Source organism: Notechis scutatus, chromosome 2 (genome assembly GCF_049901735.1).
Source record: "Notechis scutatus isolate UNSWTSFEM ecotype Mainland chromosome 2, rNotScu1.2, whole genome shotgun sequence".
Lineage (NCBI taxonomy): Eukaryota > Metazoa > Chordata > Lepidosauria > Squamata > Elapidae > Notechis > Notechis scutatus.
Window position 1 is genome coordinate 132,868,869 of NC_142010.1, and position 24,799 is coordinate 132,893,667.

The window sequence follows — 24,799 nt, forward strand, 5'->3', positions numbered from 1 at the left end:
AAGAAAACAAATTATATTTATATATAAAAACCATGAAGTCTATTTAATTTAACTTCTGTGACATTCTCTTCTATTATTGTTACTGGTGGTTTTCTTCCCAGCCTATTTGTAGCCAAAAGAAAAAAATATCTTCAGAAGAGGATTTAACCCTTTCCTGTCAACCCTAGTACATCCAGGTGACAAAAAAAAATTTAAGGTAAAGGAAAGAAAATTGCTAACCTGCATAGATCTGGCCAGAAGGATGGCTGGTACACTTGGAACAAAAGAATGCCAAAATTGGGGTAAAAGCTAAATCCCCTTAGACAAGTAGCATCATAACAATTCTAAGGCATTTTTCCAGAGCAACTGGGAGAATAATATCTACCACAGGTTACCCTTCTTTCATTATAGGAATATGTCTTAGTTGCCAAGACTAAATATTATGATCAATTTCTACTAATAAATTATGGAAGGGATTTGGGAGTTGCACCAAAGCTTTAAGTGTACTGGAAATTCCACAACCTTGCTATAAATGGATGTCTAATGAACTGCTAGTAATATTTATTTATGTCCCGCCCTTCCTCCTCCTATTTCTCCCACTACAACCCTGTGAGGTAGTTTAGACAGAGAGAGAAAGAGAGTGACTGGTCCAAGGTCACCCAGCCGGCTTTCAGAGATTAATTGTTTGAATTATTTAAAGTGGATACTTACTTTGCACCACTACCTGATTACTTGGTACCAGTATCTGCTGGCCATCAGATGTCTGCACATACTGCAATAACGGAGTCCCAGTAGCATTTGTGAAGGTCTGTAAGCTCTGCACACTCTCCACCCCAGGACTGCTCAGCTGTAATGGTCCATTTGGGGCAATGGCAACTTCAAAACCAGACAGAGCAAAACAGGGGAGATGCTGAATAGCGCATAGTATAAGATAAGCAATTATAAGCAAGAAATTTCTTTTGGACAGTCCCACAGGAATATTCCATTAAATACAGTCTCTTGCCTAAAAATAAGTAATAAAGTAATATTCAAATGGACATTTAAAAACATTTTCTCAATGCTGGGTTATCAGATCACATGTTTTGAATGAATAAGTATTTAGTATGAGGAAAAAATATGATTTTTAACTCATAATAAATAATTATTGAATTTAAAACATTTCCAAAATTATTGCTTTGTTTTTCTGATAATACATAATTTTGGAAGGGATTGTAATTCTGAATTAGAATCATGGGTGTTAAACCTACGCAGTGTAGAGGCTTAATACATACTATATTGACCAGTGCTGGTCTGATAAACAGGTGCAGTGACGGGCACTGAAGTGACAACAGCATTCGATTCATCTCCTTTCCTATCCCTTGTGTCTTCAGAAGAAAGATCATTCAAGATTTTTCTATAAAAAAGCAACACAATGTATCAGATATATACTGCTGGAAGAAAAAAAATGTGCTGAATAAAATAGCTACATTATTGTTATATTGATTATTACAATATGTACAATTTTAGGCACATTGTCTTTTTTTCTAATTCAACAGAAGCAGAGCCTTATAAAATTAAAACCCTTTCATTAAAATGATTGCTAGTGATGCACATTTTTGAATTCTTTTGCCTTGAATATGTTACAGAAAGGTACAATAAATGTAATAAAAAGATTGAAGATGAATACTCTGTACAAGACAGGTAGCATTTGCTTGGGAAGCCGTATTAAAGCCTAGATTCCGTCACTGGAAATATCCTAACAGATAGCCAGAAAAGTCTAAGCAGTCTCAGAAGCAGACTGAAGTCCTTGCACAAGCTCATAGGCAAATTTGGAAGTTGGGAGATACGGCCATATAGTGTTGTTGTTGTTGCATACACCTCATCTTTTCCAGAGAACTTAAAGAGCAACTATGAGGGAGGGCATGGCTTCTCTAAGTTTATCCCTACAATAGTCCTGAGTCAGGTAAAACTCAAAGAGAGAAGGGATATATCGGCAGGGTATAGAAATAAAAGGGATGCAGATAAAAAAAGAAAAATACAAACTACAGGCATTTGCAGATGACCTGGTATTTATTGTAGAGGAACCGCAAACAACTGGACTCAAATTAATGAAGAAAATAGATGACTATGGGGAAGTTGCAGGATTGAAAGTAAACAAAGAGTAAACTAAAATTCTAGTCAAAAACTTTACAAATAGACAAAACGGAGAAGATAGACATTTTCAGTATGTGAAAAAATTAAGAAAAAACACTATTTGAAAATACCAGTCTGGCTCTCTACGATGGAGGCATTTGATACATCCAAATGTGGTTGATATGGAAAAAAAAAGATATAAAAAAAAAAGATATAAAGATATTTTGAATGAGAAAGGGGAATTGAAAAGTAATCAGGAACAAGGGATAAATTTAGCATGGTGGCCACAGGTACAAATTCAATCAAGATATGGAAAAAAAGTGTAAAATTGTATGGTTTTTATAAAAAAACAAAACAGAATTGGACCAGATTCTAATAGGAATTGATGAAAAATTAATTTTAAAAGTTTACACTTACCTATTGAGTATTAGAATAGAAGAAGAGCAAGTAAAAGAAACAATGATAGTGTGGGCTATGATTATTCTATAGAATTGGATAAATGGCGAAAGTTGTAGGATCTAAATTATAAATTAACAATGTCTACTGCATACAAAGAAAATTTATATAAAACGTTCTACAGATGGTGCTTTCCACTAGCAAGATTAGCCAAGATGTATAAAGATATGTCAGCTAAATGTTGGAAGTACAATCAGACTCCGGGCTCATACTAAATGTAGTGGACATGCCCAAAAGCAAAAACATATTGGACAAAAATACGTATTTGGATAGAAAGAATGATAAAGGAACATGTAGATTTAAAACCAGAAATATTTCTGTTGGATATCATACCAGAAAAATACTGTATAATAAAGGGACTATATATTTAATATTACATGGGCTAACAGCGGCTAGAATTGTATTTGCACAACATTGGAAAAGTGTGGAGATCCCCACAGATGAGAAGATAGTAAAAAAAATACTAGAATGTACAGAAATGGATAGATGTTTAAAAAAAATTGAAATTAAAGAGAAAGAAGATACTAAATATTTTGAAACATGGGATTCATTTTATCTATGGTTAAATAACATAAACAGAAGTTAGAATATTTATAAATGAAGGATTAATTTTACCATGAGGGTTTATTATATGTTTATTATCAATATTAACAAGTATTAATATTATATTGAGAAAATATTGTTATTATCTGATCACTACTAATGAATATTATGATGATGATTGCTCAAACTAACTGTAACCAGACAACACTGTTTATATAGACATTGAAATTGTTGCTCTTTCTTTATATAGTAAAAATAAAATAAAAAATATTTGAGGGGGAAAAAAAGAGAAGGGCTTGCCCAAACTCACCCAGTTGACACAGAAGTTGGGTTTTCTTGACACACATCTAACAATTTATTCTACTCTACTCACTGACTCCCTGAAATTCAGGCTATAGATACAAAACAAATCGGCATTCTGTGGCTGTTGGCTGCAGAAAATACAGGATCTTTAACCAATAGCAATAAAACTTATAAACTGCTTCACAGTGCTTTACAGCCCTAAAAAGTTTACAGAGTCAGCATATTGCCCCCATCAATACGGGTCCTCATTTTATCGACCTCGGAAGGATGGAAGGCTCAGTCAACCTTGAGCCAGTTAGGATCAAACTCCCAGCAGTCGGCAGAATGAGTCTGCAATACTGCATTCTAACCACTGTGTCATCATGTCACCAATTAGCCAGAAAATCAACTAGCAATCTATGTGGCTCTCAGACATTAAAATATTTCCCTCACATGATTTAGGTTTTCACATAACGGAACAAAAAATTGGAATTAGTAAATGTTTGGTTCTAAATATGATTTTTGATATTTTTGAACCAACCAAAGCTGTTGGACAGTCTGCAAGGGCAGCATCATACATAGCATATTACTATAATCTAAGTGGGAGGTGATTACATGGAACTGATTAAGATAGTTCTGGATTTTTTCCACCCAAGAATGGCCACAACAATCACATATGATAATACTGATGAAGATCATTCTCAGTCACTGTAGTAATATGGCCAGCTAGAGAAAAAGTTCTAGCAGTGGGAAGAGATCCAGAAGAAAATTCCACTCTCTTCTACATTATCTGCTTATTTGCTTTCAATCACAAATACATACTCAAAAGAAGATTTAGAAAATGGAACATGAAGAATAGCAGTCTCGTTTTTTTCCTTTTTGAAGTATCTAAGTCAGAGTCCTGGCATGACTTTCTCCGAGGCTTCAGTGCAAATGCTGAAGAATGGAAATAAAATCTAACTCCATAATGCAGTATGCTTACTATTCAGGAAAAGTTCTAGAGAAATTTGCAAAGTTCAATACTCAGAATATTGCATTTCTCTACTGCAAAACAAAGATTATTGTGCAAAATAATTCTTCTCTTATCGGACACTTTCTTTTATCAGGAAGTACTACAATCTAGACTTGTAACAAGCACTGTCACCTTGAAATGTTCTAACCTCAAAATAGTTGAAAGTTCTGAACATGAAACAAAACAATGTGTTTTGAAAGTTTTGCTGAAACCATGAAAGAAAAAAACACTATATACAGTTTTGTGACTATTCCAAACACTGTAACTGGGCTATTCTTACATCCTGTGGCTGGACTGCTTTTTTCAAACCCTTCTCAGTCTTTCTAGAAGCAGGGAACAAAAAGTGTTGTTAATGCCGCTAAGGCTGTATAAATTTAAGAACTACTATTTACAGTGGTGATTTAGTTGGTTTGATGGTTGTTTGGTTTGATGTTTTTATGCTCTTTTATAATACTAATATGCATCCAGTTAAGAAACACTAGAAGTCACAATAGATAAACTAGAAAACACAATAGATACAAACTCAAGGTAAACTGCACCAAACTTGATTGCAGGAAATACGACTTCAGCCACAGAGTGGTCAATGTCTGGAATACTCTACTTGACTCTGTGCTTTCTTCCCCAAACCCCAAAAACTTTAACCTTAAGACTGTCTACTGTTGACCCCTTTCCTAAGAGGTCTGTTGGGAGCGTGCATAAGCACATCAACGTGCCTACAATCCCTGTCCTTATGTTCCTTTTTATTCGTATCCATTTCATGTATTCACAATCATGTTTATACTTATACCTGTTATCAAATACTTGCTTGACAAATAAAATAAATAAAATAAAAATCTTTTAATAACTTTATTTGTTTTGTCACCAGCAATTACTCCTCACAACAAAGAACTTTTGTGATGTGTAGGGCTGCAAAATTGCAAAAAATAAAAATGCCTACAGAATGTTGGCCAAGATTTTTAAAAATCAAATCATTAAGAAAACTTAATAGGGAAGCAACTGTCAAAAATAAGTGACCTGGTGGATTCATTTAAATATAAAATAATAATCAGAAGAGTTTTAAAAAACTTAAAATTGTTTTAAATTTTTGCAAATATCTTCAATATCTGGCAAAGAATTGATTTTGTGGATCTGTGAAAGGAGGGATCCCTAGGGGTTTTTGGACCATACTTTAACACTGATTTAAAAATTATTGGTTCTTTCTGTTGTGAGGCTTCTTAAAAAAATAGACACTATCTAATCAGTCTTTTTCAGTTAGTGAAATCGATGTGCTCATCATTTCCTAAGGAAATTTATCCATTCCAAAAATGATTTTAATTATGTCCTTGACCATTTCTTGTTGCCTTTTGGCTAGTATAGATGAGGCCAAAAGAATTGATACGCTTCTATGTTTTTCTCCAAAGAACCCAATTTGCCAGGAAATATTATTTTCCATAATAATTCCAGTACAGATCTGAGAAAAAAAAATATTTTAGTATAAAATAGAGACCTGTAAGATGGACGGCGTGCTAAGAGTCCTCTTGCTTTTTGGGAAGAGTCCATGCTATCTGAAGAATCTTGTGAATCCTCATTTTCGGATAATGACACCTGAAAGAAATCAACTATCATTTTGTTGAATGTTATAAGAGACAATATGATGCACCATTTCTTCTATACCAATTTTAAAAATGACAGCAGCCTTTCAAAAATTTGCAGAAAAAAAAATATTCTATGCTTAGGGTAAATAAATGCATTCAAAAAAAGTGTTATTTGTTTTTTAAACTAGAATCTGGACTGTAAAATATTTATGGATTCCAGTAACTTTATGTGCAGATTCAAAGGCAAAAGATTGGAGCTCTCTCATGTTGATCAAACAAAACAAAAAAAAATTTAAAACATATTACAGTTATATTGCAAAACAGTGTTAGCATTAAAACAGGTAGTATTATTTTTCCCAATAATTTTATTAAAGATTATAATGTACAAGTAAAACATATGCAACTATGTAATAAAGAAATTAAAAAGTGCATAAAAAGGAAGAGATTAAAACCACAGCAAGAATAATCAACATTAAGAACTTAGTACTATGTCTTAAAGTAAAATCAAAGATTTCTTCATTCCATATCTCATCCCAGTTTTTATAAACTCATCTCTAAAAATTCATATCTCCCTACTAAATGGCAAGCATCCAGTAAGGATTATCAGAAATAACTTCATAAATACTACAAACTGTATCTATTGTACCCAATCTGAATCCTTCCTTCATCCTTTAAACAAAGGCTGTCAAACTTCCGGCCCATAGGCCGGATGTGTCACGTGCTGGCCACGCCCCCGCCTAGTTTAGCAAATGGAAAAAAGTCCCAATACGTCACGTGATACCACTGTGATGTGACTTTAACACCCCTACTTTAATAAAACAAATCACCATTTGCTCTCTTCAAATAATCAAATTCAGTCCTACTCAAAAAACAAAACATTATCAGAAATAACCATTGTCATCCAGTCCTGCTGTAATCAAGAAGCCATTAAGCATCCCCCCAAATAACAAACCCATTATTTTAATCTAGGTCAAATAAATCAATTTTGTGTTCTTTTTTCTTCTGCAAATAATATTTAAATTCTTTAAAGAACGTTCTAGCATCTGTCTTCATATACTCTCCTCTTATCTCAAAATTCTTGTTTTCATCTTTATCAAGTCCCCTGTATATTTCCAATATAGCAACTCCAGTAAAACATTCTTGTAAATTCAATATAAGAAAACAATCCAGATCACTCATCTGGTTTGTTATTAGTACTTTTTCAATTATTGAACCATTGTCTTTTACTTGTAAATTCATTTCTTCCATCTTCTTGTAAGCTGTAATTTTTAATTCAACTTGTACATCAGCTTCAGTTCAATCTTTTAAATATGTTTTATTAATTTTCTACAAAATATTTTAAATACCAGTATATTATGGAGTTAAGAAGGCAAAAAATTGGAAAGGGGAATTTGCAAGAGAATAAAAAAAAAGAAAAAAAATAGGAGGATAACGTTCAGTTTTCCTCAATACAATTACAAATATAAAATACATTAACCTCTTGATATAAAGTTCAATAATATACGTTATTTATATAATCATCAACAATTATAAACATCAGATCCCAAAATTAATATAGCATTTCTTTGGGTTTCCAGAAAAAAGTCCAAAAGTAGTTTCACACAGAAACAAAACTGGACAAAAATGTTTCTTTAATCAAAGTAGTTAATTTCGCCAGCCAGTTCCATTAACTTCACTATCCATTCTTCCATTATGGGAATTTGTCAGTCTTTCCATATCTGTGCAAGTCTTGTGGCAGTTATCATATATAAAAAGAGTCCCATGTTTTTTCTCCCAATGCTTATCCATCAAACCTAAAAGAAAAACCTCTGGTTTCAATTGTACATTTGTTTTAAGAATTTTCTGGATTAAAGTACATATTTATTCCAGTAACTCTTAATCTTCTTATATGTTCACCAAAGGTGATAAAAGGTACCTTCAGAGTGATTACATTTCCAACATATGTTTGACCCATCATTATACATATTTGATAATTTATTAGGTGTTGTTGTTGATCAACTCTTCACACCTCTATGGATCATAGTATGACAGGCCCTCCCCTGTCCTCCACTACATCCCAGAGTTTGCCCAAATTCAAGTTCAGTGCGTTAATGACACTATCTAACTGTCTACGCTGCTGTTCTATTCTCTTCTCATTAGATGGACAAAGTATTTGAGCTTATATTGTTATAAATCAGGGGTGTCAAACAGGACTTCTCTGAGGGCCGGATCAACATTGTACTTCTCCTCCATGGGCCAGCTGGGTGATGGTGCAGATGGGACTAATGCCTCCTGCCAGCCAAAACAGGGTACGAGGGGGCATACCCCATTTTGGCTGACAGAGGCACTACGGACCTGTCCTTTGCTATTTCCGGGCCAGTCCTGCGGGCCAGATTTAAGCATCCCATGGGCTGGATCTGGCCCATGGGCCTTGAGTTTGACACCCCTGTTATAAATCAACCAACCAACAAATAAATAAATGTTCACTTTTATAAATAATACAATTAACCATCAATTACTTACATAAATGTATGCTATTTAAGTTTTATTTCTGTACTGCTGCAAAGAAAAAAAATACATGAAACTTGTCTATAAACTCACCAGAATTCAAGCTTGATTGAAGAGGAACTTTATTATTATTTTTAATGAAAGGCTAAAGTATATAAATACAAACTTTTAGTAAAAGCTGAAACTAAGCTATATACGGATACGAACAATGTACCTGTATTGATTGTCCTTGTGGTGAGTGAATCACAGAGGAGGTCTGAGCTGTATGAATGACTCCCTGGACTTGATCTCCAGACAGATGTACCACTGTTAGTGGAGTTGGACCTCTAAGAGACATCTAAGAGAAAGAAGTAGTTTAGTCTCCATATTCACTATCAATGGAATGGAAAGTATAGTTAAATAAATATTTACTCTTATGTAAGTAACATTTCAGTTGTGACACAGAAGAACTTAATGTTAGTTTATTATTTTTTATTTGTTACCCTTATTTGCAGTCTATCTCATCATGGGTTTACTCTAGGACAGGGATCCCCAACCCCCAGTCCATGGACCGGCCCCGGGCTGCGGCATGTCAGCAACCAGGCCACACAAACAAGAAAAGGCCCATCCACAGGATGCAGGCAGCACGAAAAATCACCCCCTTCCAGTCCATGGAAAATCCTTTTTCACAGAACTGATCCTAGTGCCCAAAAGGTTGGAGGCTGCTGCTCTAGGAGGCTTAATGATAAAAAGGAAGAAAAGGAAAGGAATGCAAATAGAAGTAAAATAATAGAACAATAAAATAAAGAATGACAAAGGAACACAACAAGATAATGTATCAGTATGATAACCAAAAAGATGGTTAGAAAGCAGAGAGCAAGGAGGAGGAGGAGGAATTTGCCTTCAATTTAGCAGCCACCTCCAGAGACTTAATGAACATTAAGTCAGGCTGTCCAGATTGAAACATTGAAAAAAAATCTATTTAAACAAATATAATGTATTCTAAGAACTATATGTACTTTATATAAGACTACATCAGGTATCTCCAGTTTGCCAGCTTTCAGTATTTGCTAATCTCATTTACTAAATCTAATTGCTTACTTAAACTCCATGTTTCGAACAGCAAACAAATATTTATCCACAATCTCATACAAAAGTTCTTCCTGAAAAATCATTATACATAGGGAAACCAAAAAAAATCAACTTGTTCCTACATTCTTGAGTTTTAGGAAGCAATCAAGGTCAACTGGACTTTTCGGGGGATATGTGCATACAACTTTCTGGGTTTTTATGGCTTCTTGGCATAGGAATACTTTATTATTACTGTGTTCAATTCAGATATATTAATGTTTGTTTTTAATCTGGCACTATTTTTTATTTGTTTTAATCCTGTTAACCCATGGTAGAGATATAAATCGCTCACAGCCATCCATAAATTATACAGTAGTGGCCAAAATTGTGGAAACCTTTTGGGAAAAGTGTATTTTTATGTCATCACTACCAAACAGGGAAATCTTGGTCTCATCATTCCAAATAACACTGTCCCATTGTTCCTCTGTCCAGGTAATATGGGTTTTGGCCCAGTTTAGTCTTTTCAACCTTTGTTTGAAAGATAGAAGTGGCTTTTTTCGTGGAATTCTAGATTTTAGGCTAAATTCCTACAGTCTGCACCTAACAGTCCTTGCACTCAACTTTACATTGCATTGCACCATTTCATCTTGTATACACCCAGATGATTTTCTTCTGTCACATAGGCACAGTCTCTCTTAATTCTTCTATCATCACTTGCTGTTGTGCATCTTTTCCTGCCTTTACCAGTGTGGTTTTATAGTCTCATACCTCTTCAAAAACTCAGAAATGCCACCTTTGGTTAAGTTTCCACCAATTTTTCTTCTAACTTCTTTATAACTGTAGCCTTGTTCACTTAGTAATACTATTTTACATCACTTTCTGGGTGACCAGTCAATCCTTTGCACCATTTCTTTAATTTTATTACATTTTACAAGCTCACTAAATGAAAGAATACAAAAAACCCAACCAACTTGATAGCGATCACATGACACACTGACAAATGTCCCCTCAGGTTCAATACATGACATCAGTAATTGAATCCTACTGTGTTCTGATTGGCTCATTGCCAAAACAAGATGATACCTGATTGGCTCTCTAAACACTCATGCTCATTGGCTACAATCAGATGAAGGAAAGCTACCTGATATCAACCTAAGCAAGTTGTGCTTCCTTTTTCTGGTTATTTGGCTAGAACTTTTCATAGAATACAGATAACTGAATAAACTTTGTTGCATTACATTCTTGATTAAATTATCTTTCCATTGGTATATAATTTTATGGTACTACTCCAAAAAAAGTGGTGTTATTAGCCATCAAACCTCAAAAATACTTTCCCCAAAGGTTTCCACAATTTTGGCCACTACTATAAATCTAGCATTATAAGCCTAGTAGAATTATAAAAAGATAAAAATATACAACCACTTGCTTAAGTTTCACAGATACTATTGTTGTGCTGCTGTTTAAATTTCACTGGGTAAGAATTTCAAGAATTTGCAGCAGGCACTGTAACACTAATTTTAGAATGAACAAATATAAATAGTGCAACTCTATTCAAAATATCTTAAGATGAATAATCTCCATAAAAAGAAGTGGAGACAATGTAATGTCAGTGCTTGATCTTGCATTATTTGTGATGCATCATTATTCATATTTGCTGAAGGCCTCAACAGAAACAGCAAAACCTAGTCAACCCTGGCTGATCTCAGAAAATTAAATAGGACTGGCCTGTTAATGCTTGAACAAGAAAATCTTACTAGAATGTTGAAGAAGAAAATAAAGCTAAACTTGTACTGTTGCCAAGAAAACTACATGGATGTGACCATGCTTAAGGTTGGACTATAAGGCCTTTAATAGCCCTTCACATCCAATGATTCTGTGTAATTTTATTCAATATGCAAGTAGATACTTTCTTGGAAGCAAATATTTTTAAACAAGTATCACAATAATTACAATTAACAATTTTCAGGCTTAGCATATTTATAATTCTGATAGTTGAAGACATCAGAAATATTTTAAATTAATAACTTGGGTTTTTAAAAGCATTGGTTATATTCAGCAATATTTCAAAGAAAACCAATTCTCCATTACCCTGCTAAACTAGTTCAGATGGATTAGAACTAGATAGACAGACCTTTTAAAATTAATAGGGAATGAGTGTTCAGATATTATGGGGTATGGAAATATAGTATATGAAAGGTCCTTGGTGTTCTATGAGTTTGCAGGTAACACCATCAGTGCTAGTAAGGAGTGCTGTTTGCTGTTAGTTTATATTCTGGTGACTTGCTTGTCTGTGTGGATGGGGGCGGTCTTAAGATATGTTTTGGTTGGGCTGTTTACTGATGGCTCTTTGGCAGTTTCTTGATTGGGGTTTTGTTTACCTGATTGTTGGTCTGAAGTTAACCTTGGTTATTATAGTATATTTGTATATATTTTGAGTTTTTGTCTGGAAGCACATGATTACCCAAGACCCTTTGAGATCATATAGATACTTATTGTAGTTATTTAGAAAGCAAATATAAGAAAGGAAATCTCTGCAGTAGCCTACTTAAAAATCCTTCATGGGTCTGGTCTAGGTAGCTATTTTTACCTGTTGAGAAACATGAGGAAGTTGAGCTTCCTGTAGAGCGGTACCTTGTAAAGATGCTACTTGTGGAGATGTTGATGAATTATTACTGCTTTTGGGCACCTTGTCCATAATCAATCTATAATATACCAAAGATACACAATATGCATAACTAGTTAAAAGAAACTGATCCTTTTTCAAAGTATATTTAACATATTCAGCTATGTTTACCTGTGAAATATAAATAGGATATGGTGTCAAGAGTATTAATATAGATAATTCAGGGATATAAACCTGGCTAAACTGCACATACTGAAACCAATGGAACTCATAGAAAAGCAAGTACTTTAAAGATAGAAACTTATTAAATGGGAATAAAATCCATGACACTCAGTAAGTCTGACTAAAAAGTATAGATTTAGGTACTTTCAACTTTCACTTCCATTGTTGCTATAACTTTCTAGACTTTCAAAATATGTAATGCATTTCCACTGAACCAGATGGACCAGTTTCCAGAATATGAGGCAATATTTCTTTTAAATTTTTTTATAAATTGTTTAGATTATAAAGTGATCAGCAGCTCTTTACTACATTGTGTTACAATTATATATTCCTAATTATTCACATGTTCAGGACTGACTTCTTGTCATATATGTTCTAATTTACACTGGATGCATAAAAACTATTAATATTGTAAAAAATATCAAAGTATGTACCAAAATATATTTGGTATCCCCATCACTTGATATTACAGGTAGTCCTTCTTTAATGGCACTAAATTGGGATGGGAAACTCAGGAGACCTGTAGTGGCAGTGGTTAGAATGCAGTACTGCAGGCTAACTCATTCCTCACTCCAGGAGTTGTCTTGATCGGCTTAAGGTTGACTCAACCTTCCACCCTTCCAAGGTCAATTAAATGAGGACCTGGGTTGTTGGGGTCAATATGTTAACTCTGTAAACCACTTAGAGAGGGCTATAAAGCACTGTCAAGAAGTATATAAGTCTAAGTGCTATCGCTATTTTGTCATTTGCTCCAGAGAAAAGGAGTAAGATAAAGAAGTTAGCTCTTATCTTTGTATGCTTTAGAACAGGCTTGTCCAACCCGCGACCCCACGGGCCGCATGCGCCAGGTCACCTCGTAATGCGGCCCAACGCCCACCCCAACCTTCATGAAAGATCCAGCGAGGAGGAGGAGAGGCAGGCGCGAGGCGGGGCGAGGCGAGCAACAGAAAAGGTGGGCAGCCGCAGCCCAAAAGTCCCGCCCCGCCACCTCCTGCTGTTGCCGCCGCCACCGCTGCTGCTTCTGCCCCCGCCGCCGCTGCTGCTGCTTCTGCCCCCCCCCCGCCGCCGCTTCTGCCCCCGCCGCCACCGCTGCTGCATTTGCAGGAGAGGTAGGCGCGAGGTGGGCGAGCTTTCTTCCCCTCTCTCCCCCCTACCCCACAAAATTTGGCCGGAAAATTATAAAATAAAAAATAAATAATTTTTAATAAATAATTAATAATAAATAATAATTTTATTTTATTATTTTATTAATTTAATTTAATTTAATTTAATTTGATTTGATTTGATGATTTGATTGATTTGATTTTGATTTAATTAATTATTTAATTTAATTATGTGCGGCCCAAACCAAATTTTCATCTTCTAATGTGGCCCAGGGAAGGTGAAAGGTTGGACACCCCTGCTTTAGAACTTTCTGCATCTGTATTGTTTTTTTTAAAGTTTTTATTGGTTTTTAAAAACAAACATAAACAAACAGAACATAAAAACATCAAGCCTTCTTCCATAGGTGTACATACAGTGTGCCAATTGGTTTACAAATTGTTTTGTGCTTCCATTTCGTAGTCTTCAATTACAATTACATTGCATATAATCTCGTATTTTCAATCAAAAATTAAATACCTTAGTATCATTATTAATCAATCATTTGACTATACTTTTATTCATTCATGTTTTACAAGATAATCACAACTTACTTAGTTTGTTTTATAACAGTTCATATTATCATCCCAAATCTATCCTAAAATCATTTTGTAGATATAAGAAAGAAGTACACCTTTATATATTTATTATTTTCTAAAAGTCTACATATTTCATTACTGTATTTTATTGTCTAACCATTGATAGAATAGATCCCAAATTTTATAAAATTGTTTATCCTCTTGTTCTCTAATTTCAAATGTCAATCTACTCATTTCAGCACATTCCAAGATTTTCTTAATGATTTCCTCCTGTGATGGTGTTTTCTCATTTTTCCAGTTTTTGGCAAATACAATCCTAGCCACTGTTAATACATTTACAACCAGATATTTCAAGTCTTTACTATATATTTCAGGTAAAATTCCCAATAAAAATATCTCTGGTTTCAAGTCTATATGTTTTTTTGTCATTTTTTCCAACCACATGTGGATTTTAGTCCAGTATTTTTTAGCATCTGCACAAGTCCACCACATATGGTAATATGAGCCAGGTGTCTGATGACATTTCCAACATTTTTCCGATTTATTCTTGAACATTCTTGCTATTCTTGTCAGGGGAAAATGCCACCTGTAAAACATCTTATACAAATTTTCTTTATATGCTGTTGACATTGTCATTTTATAATTTTGAGACCACAATTTTTGCCATTTCTCTAGATCAATCCCATATCCAAAATTCTTCCCCCAAGCAATCATAGTTTAACTTGTTCTTCTTTTAATTTAATTTCTAATAAATATCCATACAATTTTTTAATCACCTTTTCATCAGTACCTGTCAAAATCTTATCTAAATCAGTCAATTTATCATAGAAACCTTCCATTTTAGAATCTTTATCATACCTTGAATGTATTTGCGCATATGAAAACCAATTCATCTTTATACCTTGTTCCTCTTATTTTTGTATAGATTTGAGTTCACCCTTTTCATTCAATATTTCACCATATCTGTTTGTTCCTTTTTGTATATTATAGGATAAGAAAATGCTTCAATAGTCAATAGCCAGACTGGAATTTTCAAATAACATTGTCTTTTAATCTTCGCCCAGTTTAACACAGAGACTCCCGTATATAATGTCTTCTAAAATACCCCTGTGATTTAGTTCCTTTATACCATAAAAAAGCATGTCACCCCAACAACAAATCATGTCCTTCTAATGTCAACAATCTAGTATTTCTTAGTGTTATCCATTCCTTAACCCACATCAGATTTGTAGCTTGATAATACAACTCCTAATTAGGCAAACCAAATCCTCCTCTAATTCTAGCATCTTGCAAAAGTTTTAACTTTATTCTCGCTTTCTTACCCTGCCATATATATTTCAACACAATTTATTTAAATCTTCAAAGTAATCTTTTCCAAGCCTAATTGGAATTGTTTGAAACAAATATAAAATTCTGGGTAATATATTCATCTTGATTGTTGAAATTCTCCCTATTAGTGACAGTTGTAAATTTTCCCATTTCGCCAGATCTAGCGCTATCTGCTGTTTAAGTTTGATATAATTATTCTCTTTTAGTGTGCTACATCTTGCTGTCAAATATATCCCCAAGTACTTGATCTTATTCTCAATAGGTCTGCCAGTTCTTCCTTTTGTCTTAATAGCATATTCTTTGTCAAAATCTTTGTCTTATCTTTATTTATTTTCAAACCAGCCACCTTTCCATATGTCTCTATCTTTTCTATCAATTTTGGTGCTGTTTCTAGAGGGTCTTCTAAGATGAAAACCAGATCATCTGCAAATGCTTGCAGCTTAAATTCTTCCTTTTTTATTTTCATTCCTTTTATATTCTTTTCATCTCTAATATTTCTGTTTAGCACTTCCGAAGTTAACACAAACAACAAAGGTGATAGTGGGCACCCTTGTCTTGTTCCTTTTCTTATATTGATAGTCTGTCAGTTCTCCCTCCATCATTACCTTTGCCGTTTGCTTATGATATATAGCTTCTATTGCTTGAATAAATTTTCTAGCAAAGCCCATCTGTTCCAACAGTAATAACATGAATCACCAATTCACATTATGAAATGCCTTCTGTGCATCTAGAAATATCAGAGCCATTTGTTTTTCAAGATGTGCCTCGTAGTATTCCAAGGTGTCCAAGATTACTCTCATATTATCTTTAATTTGTCTCTTTGGCAGAAATCCATTTTGATCAGGATGAATAAAATTATTTAGATATTTTTTAAGTCTTTCTGCCAATATTGAAGCAAAGATTTTATAATCTGCATTTAGTAGAGAAATAGGTCTATAGTTCTTAATTTGTAATGGATCGGCCTCCTCCTTTGGAATAAGTGTAACATAGGCTTCTCACCATTATTTAGGTATCTTCTTCTTTAACATAACTTCATTCATAACTTCTAGCAATGGAAGATTCAACGATTCTTGTAATGTTTTGTAAAATTCTGCCGGAAGTCCATCTGGGCCTGGTGCCTTTCCATTATTTTGCTTCTTGAGTGCTTCAGTTAACTCCATCATTGTTATATTGCTTTCTAACATTGTTTCAATCTCTTTAGGTATCTGGGGTAACTTAGCATTCTGTAGGTACTGTTTGACTCTTTCCTCATCAATATTCTCTTGCATATATAGTTTCCCATAGAAGTCTCGAATGATTTCCTTCTTTTCTTTACTACCATAGCAAACTTGGCCTTGGTCATCTGTTAATTGCAATATTTTCCTTGATTCTTTCTCCTTTCTCAATTTGTATGCTAACCATCTACCTGGTTTGTTTGCATCTTCAAAGTAGTTCTGTTTAGCACCTCTAATTTTCTGTGCTAATTCTTCTTTTTCTATTCGACCCATTTTATGTTTAACTATATCCATTTTTAGCTTGATGTCCTTTTTCTGTGGCATTTTCTGTAGCTCTTTTTCAAGTCTTTTATACTCATCCTCTAAGACCTTAGAAGCTAATCTTTTCATAGTATTTCTTTTCCTTGTATAGTCTAATATCAAGCCTATAACATATGCCTTCATTGTATCCCATACATTCTGAATTGATGTATCTTCTTTTTTGTTTTCTCTAAAAAAAAAAAGCCAATTCTTTCTCCATCCACTGTGTGAAGTCTTTTTCCTTTAAAATAGTATTATTTAACGTCCATCTAGATCTTCTTTTTTGTCCTTTCCATTTAATTGTCATTGGATTGTGATCTGCCCAAATACTTGTTTCAATATTTATTTCTTGAATATTAGTTATTAATTCTGTTGACAGCCATATCATATCTATTCTGGACCATGATAAGTGTCTATTTGAATAGAAGGTGTATTGTTTAGTTTTAGCATTTCTTTCTCTCCATGTATCTTTTAAGTTTATTTCATCTACCATTTTAAAAAAAGATTTAGGGAGAGTCTTTCTGTTTTGCTTTATTGTTTTCTGTGCTATATAATCCAATTTATTGTCTACAATTCCATTAAAATCTCCCATCATAACTATATTGACATAGTCCAGTCCAATTATTTTCATATGTAAGTTTTTATAAAATTCTTCTTGTTTATCATTTGGAGCATAAATTGCAATCAGGAGTGTTTTCGTATTATTGTCCATTATTTCCACCATTAGTGTTCTTCCGTCATCATTGGTATAAATCAATTTTGCTGGGATGGTCTCTTTAATATATAAAACCACTCCTCTTCTCTTACATTGTGTCAAGGAAGTAAACATTTTCCCAAGTTTTGGCTGTATCGACAATTGTTCATATTGTTTTTTAATATGTAGTTCTTGTAGACAAATTATATCAAATTTTAATTTCTCTAATTTATGAAAGGTTTTCCTTCTTTTAACGGCTGAGTTAAGTCCATTTATATTAATTGTAACCAGTTTTTTCTCTTCCATGGTTATATTTTGTAGTTAGGTTTAGCAGCTCTCGTAGATCTTAGTTCACGTTGTTCTTTGGCTTCCACCTTTCCACCTACTGCACCTTCTTCTTTTTCAATCGCCATTTGGCAGTCCTCTTGGAATTCAATTAGTGAAATTTCTTTTTCTGCCTCTTCCTCTTTCCCTCCAAAAAATTCTGTATAAAATAATTCCGCTTTCTCAATTGAGTCAATTCTATGCCTCTGTTCTTGCCATGTGAATATTAAACCTTCTGGAATCAGCCATCTATAATTCACCTCTTTTTTAAGTAGCATTTTAGTCAGGAATCGGTATTCTCTTCTCATCTCTCTCACTCTTCTGGGTATTTGTTTCAAGACCACAATCTCCTTGTCTTTATATTTCAATGTTTTCTCTTTTGCCACTTGCAATATTTGTGTTTTAATGGCTTTCTTTGTAAATCTAATGTGAACTTCTCTTGGTAAGCTATTTCTCATCGCATATCTTGTGAAAACTCGATAAACCTCATCTATTCTATCCATCATCTTCTCTTGAGTTACCGTGTTTCTCATATAATAAGGCCGGGTCTTTTTTTTTTTTGAGCCCCGAAAAAATGGCTAGGCCGTCTTTTCAGGGGTGACTTAATTCTCCCCCCCCCTTGCATCTTCGGGCGGGTGGCGACGGCTTGGATGTTGACCTCGGCGTTGGTGGGGCAACTTCGTATCGGGGTCAACGCAGGCAGCACCATATCCAGGTGTGCAACAAAAGTACTTTCTAATGGCAAGCCCCCCCCACCATTCCCATTTTGCATGTTTTAATATAGGCCTTAATTTGGGGGGAGGGGCTTAATTTCATTTCATGCCTATAAAACATGCTGGGACTTCCTATTGGGGGAGGCCGTATTGTTGGAGAAACAGGGTATTTCCAAAGCTTCAGCCAGTATTTCTATCATTATCTCAGGTAAGTTTTGTCCTTTTTCTTCCTCTACATTTTGGAATCTAAGATAGAATTCTGATCTATCCATCTCCCATCTCAACATACCACTTTTATCTTGTTCAACCACCGTTAATCTATTATCAATATCTCCAATCTTCTTGTCTCTTTGTTTATCTTCTTCAATTTTCTGGAATCTCTCATCATACTTCAACATCATTTGTTGGATGTTCTCCACTTTTTCATCGGTTTTCCCTGTTCTTTGTTCAATGTTCTCTGTTCTTTGTTCAATGTTCTCTATTCTCTTTTCAATATTCTCTGATCTTGCTTGAATATTTTGAATTCCTTGCATAATCATCTGCAGAGTCACTTTTCCCTGTTCTTTTTCTTGCTTTATCATTGTCTGTATTGAAGGTTGTCCTCCAGATGGTGGAGAGGAAGAAGTAGAAGTTGAAGAACCAGGAGCTGTAAATTTTCTACTCATTTTAAGCAATTCAAAATCTTCAGGTTCTTCTAAACCTTAATCCAATTGTGAAATAACCAATTGTAGTTCAAAATAAAAATAGTAGAAAAAAGAAGCCAAATAGTAATGATAAAAAAAAGGGAGGACAAAATTTCTTCAGGTTCTTGTATACCTTAATCCAATCAGTAGTTAGATGAAGAAAAAGGCTTGAGGGAGAAGAAAAAGGAAAAATTCTTCAGGTTCTTCAACACCTTAATCCAATTGAGAGGTCTCAAATAGAAAAGAGTGCATAAAAATAAACCAGAAAGGTAGATTAAAAAAACAAAAATACCAGGAAAGGAGAAAAAAAGGCTATTCCCTTTAAAAAAAGGAAACATTAATACTAAAGCTTTCCCTTTAAAATAAAAAGCAAGCATAGAGATCGGACTTCCAAAGAAAAAAAGAAAAACAAAGCTCCAACAAAGCCAAAGATCCAAATAGCTATTGCAAAAAAAAAAAAAAAAGATAAAATGAAATAAAATAAAGCTGGTGAGGAGGGACAGCACAACTTAGAAAAAGTAAAAAGAGCACACTGCACTTTGTTTAATTATCCAAGGCTCTTATTATAACTCTCTTCTCCAAAAACTTATCACTTTTTTCCCCCTAAGTTTCAACACCAGACTCCAGCTGTTGATAGAAACCCAGAAGAGCACCTGCAATAATACTCTCCCATGCTCTTCCCTCTATCTTATCAAATAGCAATGTCCTTGAAAAAGAGTCTCAGTTCTTTCTTTCTCAGCTTTGTCTGGTCACAGGAGAAATAGAATATTTCCAAGCCTCTAGTTGGCAGTGTTACAAAGTTTCTTTGCTTTCACTTTCCCCCTCCTTTTCCAAGCAAAATAAAATAAGAATTAATTTAAAAAAAGAAAAAGATATTTTAAAAAAAGAAATAATTAAAAGGGAGTCTCTAGCCAAAAATATTACAACATCAAAAAGGAGAAAAAAAAATAGATGGAAAAGAAAAATACAGTCCAGTTTCAAAATATAAGATCATGTATAGAAAATCCAGCAATGAAAAAAAAACATTACTTTGACATTCCTGTTTAAAATTGCCGCTTAATCACTTCTGTCAAAACTTTTACAGATTCTTTCTTTTCCTTAGGGTGTCCTTTCAGATCTTAGAATAAAGAAAAAGTTCTCACCAAACCGGCACACTCTCTCTTTCTGTTCTCTTTCGTATCGAAGCTGTCCCAACTTCAGCAGCTTTAATGGCTGCCTCTTTGCCGCTGGCAAGAAGAACTTCTCCTGGATCCAGCAGGGACTTTGCGGTATCCCTGGGATCGACAGGATGCGCTCTTCACTTTCACCATCTCTTCAGGACGGTTTAGATCCAATAGGACCGTCCAGGAGCAAAGATATCGGCAGCGATCTCAGACCTCCAAGATCGCATGCCGTATTGTCGCGACGCCAGCTCCACCCCCTGCATCTGTATTGTTGTACCTGCAGTAGTATTACCTAGTCAACCGTGCTATCGTATACAAAATATTTAAATAAAAATACCTCCAAAGTATTCAAGTTGCTTTATCAGCTCTGAGCATGGTACAAAATATTTCATGTAGTTGCAAAAACATGCTTGATAAACTGGAAAAAAATATTTTTAATAGAAATGTGACTCACTGATCTTTCCCTGCTGAATTCAACCACAGGGGCTGTCTTGAAAGTATGCTGAGTATAAAAAGTCAACCCTCAGAAGATTCTATTCACCTCCACCACTATAAAATTCTTCAATTGATATCAGATAGTGGACATAAAGTGACAGCTAACTGTACACCACTCCCACATTTTCAGAACAATTCTTTTTATTCCAACAATAGAATCATTCCATAGATATTATTTTCAAATTTTATACTTTGAAAATTTGCAAGGCTATGCAATGCTACCCCCCCCCCCCAAAAAAAAAAAAAAAACTCCTAGGAAAAAGGCTTCCTGTAAGTGATAATATAAGATAGATATGCAGGAAAAAAAACCTAAGCTGAAAGAAGAAACAAATGGAATGCATGAAAATAGAAAAGGATCCGGGTGAATATGTTATTTCCTGATTGGAAATGAACTACAATTTAAATATTGGGAATAAGGGATAACAAGCAAGTCTTTTAACCCTGAGATGGGCAGTATATAGAGTCTTTGTTGTAGTAGGATTAGGTAATATCTTCTACAGATTAATGCAGTTTGGGTCATTTGAAATCTTAACACAATTCATGTGAGGTCATTTCAAAAAAAATAACTAGCTTCCATTAGCTATAAGATTGTGTTAAAATAAAAACACCACTATTAGCTTCCCTATATGATTCAGCATTATTGTATATCCATGCAAGACAGGAGATTGAAATAGACTATCAACAGCTGATTTCCCTGTCTTCTTAATGTACTATCACGCTCCCATAAGATGTGCTTGCAGTAATTAACCAATGGTTTATGAATATGAGCTTTCAATGAAGGTAGTCAAAAGTACAAACCCTGCAATATTACGTATTGCTTTTTTCTCCAGTTTAGGCTGGGAGACTCCACAATAATCTGGAGGCTCAGTTGTTATATTCCATGTGCAAGTTAGAAGGCTGTGCCAATGGAGGATAACTTCAGGGAATGGATTGGAGTATCTTGAAAGAAGGTACAACAAGTACACTAGGCAGGATCACATTGTATTGCAATATTTTGCTGCCAGCACCACTTGTACTTTTCTAATTCTGTAGTTTTCCAGTCTGGTGATCCTAAACAAGAGGTTCAGTCAAGGTGGACTTTCTTTCCTGAAAATTAGCTGAACCATCATTTCCAATTTCAATGTGCAGCAGCTAAAGAATACTGATGATATTATAGAGTCCATTCTCTATCCAACAATGAGATACAACATGCCTGGCCAGTACTCAATAAAAACTTATAATGAATTTATTCCAGAGAACTCATTAATGTAATGGAATTGTAATGGAAGGAGATACTTTCACAGAAAAAACATGTGATGGATTTCCTAAGCAATTTGAAAACAATGTAAGTGTCTTGGTGTAAACAGCAAATTCAAATTCTGAATTACTGCTACCACCAATATTTATAAAACAAGTTTTTGAAAAACGAGTATAATTTATAGCAGGGGTGTCAAACTCAAGGTCCGTGGGTTGCTTAGATCTGGCCCACAGGGCCACCCTGGAAACAGCAAAGGACTGGCCTGCAGTACCTCTGCCAGTGAAAATAGCCTCCTGAACTCCATTTTCGGCTGTGATGGCTTCCTGCAAACCTCTGCCTGCGGCCCTCCCAAGCTCCATTTTCTCTGGCAAAGGGTTGTAGGAAGCCGTTGGAGCTGAAAATGGAGATCAGGAGCCCATTTTTGCAGGCAGTGCTTGGTTCAACATAGGCGGACCCAATACGAGTGATGTCAAGCTGGTCACTCCCACCATGGCCCCCCAAGGTCAAACACAACCTCAATGAAATTGAGTTTGACACCTCTGATTTACAGTCTATAGTGCTTTACGAATGGAGATTGGGAGGACCATGTAGCTGCTCTGCAGATGTCCTCAAGTGAAGCCTGCGTTGCCCAGGCAGCTGTGGTAGCTGCACTTCTGGTTGAGTGAGCTGTTACCCGTCTGGGTGTTGGAAGAGCCTGGGTCTCGTATGCCTTGGCTATACAAGCCCTGATGCAGCGGCCTACAGTTGAAGAAGAGACTTTAGTGCCCATTGAAGATGGCTGAAATGAAACGAACAGGGCCTCGGTTTTACGATATGTTGATGTACATTTGATGTACCTGCGAAGAGCCCTCCAAACATCCAATTTGTGCCATCTATGCTCTCTGCCGTATGAAGGAGCAGGGCAAAAGTCAGGGAGAACAACTTCCTGAGCCCTGTGGAAACAAGAGTTTACCTTTGGGATGAAAGAGGGGTCAGGGCACAGGATAACCCTGTTGTTGTGGAATGTACAGAGGTCTTCCCTGATGGAAAGAGCTACCAATTCTGATATGCGCCGGGCCAATGTGAGGAAGCATGCAACCAAAAGGAAATCTCTGAGTTTTGATTTCCTCAGCAGGAGGGATAAATTCCTGCTCCCTACCTCCCTCTGGTGACCAAGCCCTGGAAACTGCAGACAAGTCCTGTGCTAATGGCTGCTGAGGGAGGGCGCTAACAGGCCTTGGCTGGCGGGGAGGGGGGAATACTTCTCCTGGTCTGCTTGCTTCTGAACTCTGGAGAACTGCTTTTCCAATGCTCTTTGCCTTCTTTCTTCTGCTCTTGTGGGCTTTCTGGAATAAAGAGCCTTTGCCTTTATCTTGTTAGCAGCCTCTTTACTTTCAGTTCTGACCTTACTGGGACTCTGCTTGGATCGTTTAGCACTTGTGGGCTCCATGCTGCCTTGGTCAGCCATGCTGCTATTGCCCAGATTGCAGGAAGGAGAGCTCTCTCAATCCTCCAATCCTGCTGTTCCAAAGGGAATTCAAAGCCTGGAAGCCTTCCCTGGGCTGTGGCAGTGGCAGTCTCCTGGATAGCCTGCACAACTGCACAACTTGCCAAAAAATGAGTTTTGCCCACTTTATAACCTTTTTGGCCAGTTGTTAAGCAAATCACTGCAGTTTTTAGGTGAATCATGTGGTTGTTAAATGAATCTGGCTTCCCCCATTGACTTTGCTTGTCATAAGCTAGCTGGAAAGCTTACAAATAGCAATGACATGACTTTGGGACTCCGCGACTGTCATAAATACATGTCAGCTGCTAAGTGCCCAAATTTTGATTGCATGACTATAGGAATGCTGCAACAATCATTAAGTGTGAAAACCAGTCATGTTACTTTTTTCAGAGTTATTGTAACTTTGAATGTCACTAAACAAATGGTTGTTAAGTTCAGGACTACCTGTAATCAATTACCTTCTCCTGTAGATGTTTGGCATATATTTTGCTCATCTGATTTAACAAGCTGATTAGGCAATAGTTAGCTGGATAACTTCTTTTGCTCTTCTTATATCTTAGTATTACAATAGCCAAGCCCCATCCTTTCATATCACGGCTGAACGATCTATTGCTGTGAAAAGTGAAGCTAGTACTAGGATCAACTATTCTACATTATTTTTTTATTACTTCATATGTAATGGAATCTGAGCCTAGGACTTAACTAACAACAGTTTTCCCTTATATTCTCTGATTAATATAATACCATATATTTTCATATTTCTTTTGATTCAAATATGTAACATTCTCTTAAAATAATAAACAGTACTTGCATTTAGCGAGCACTGATTACTTCTTTATTGTTAAAGTCATATTAACTGTAAAAGGGCTTAGCACACAACACTCAATAATCAATTTTTGCCCTATGCAATCTTAATTTTTTGAGAGAATAATTATGTACTAAAAGGCCCTAATGTGAGTTTCAGAGGGAATAATTGAAGAAAGGCCTGGAGCAATGATTGTAGCACCTGAATCGGCATATAGAAAATAAGAATAAGCTACAGAGGTTTGCAGTTAAAAATATTTATAGGTGATATCTTAAAAGCACAAAGGTTAACCAATGGTGAGCATAATGGATTTATTTTAGAGTAAATGTACATTAAG

The 24,799-nt window shown here is 35.2% G+C and overlaps 1 protein-coding gene across 3 annotated transcripts in view; it reads right to left on the reverse strand.

Moving 5' to 3' along the window:
* Positions 1-24,799, reverse strand: part of ATF1 (activating transcription factor 1) — a 39,461-nt gene that overhangs the window by 8,622 nt on the left and 6,040 nt on the right. The window contains exons 2-6 of one of the 3 annotated variants that reach the window (XM_087956240.1): positions 12,127-12,197; positions 8,660-8,782; positions 5,871-5,968; positions 1,251-1,372; positions 691-855 (exon numbers count right to left, since the gene is read on the reverse strand). In XM_087956240.1, coding sequence (XP_087812366.1) covers positions 691-855; positions 1,251-1,372; positions 5,871-5,968; positions 8,660-8,782 — 508 coding nt within the window. In that variant the 5' untranslated portion in view covers positions 12,127-12,197. Of the gene's footprint in view, positions 1-690; positions 856-1,250; positions 1,373-5,870; positions 5,969-8,659; positions 8,783-12,082; positions 12,198-24,799 lie in introns of all 3 variants that reach the window. The other 2 variants (XM_087956239.1, XM_087956241.1) reach the window with 2 other exon arrangements.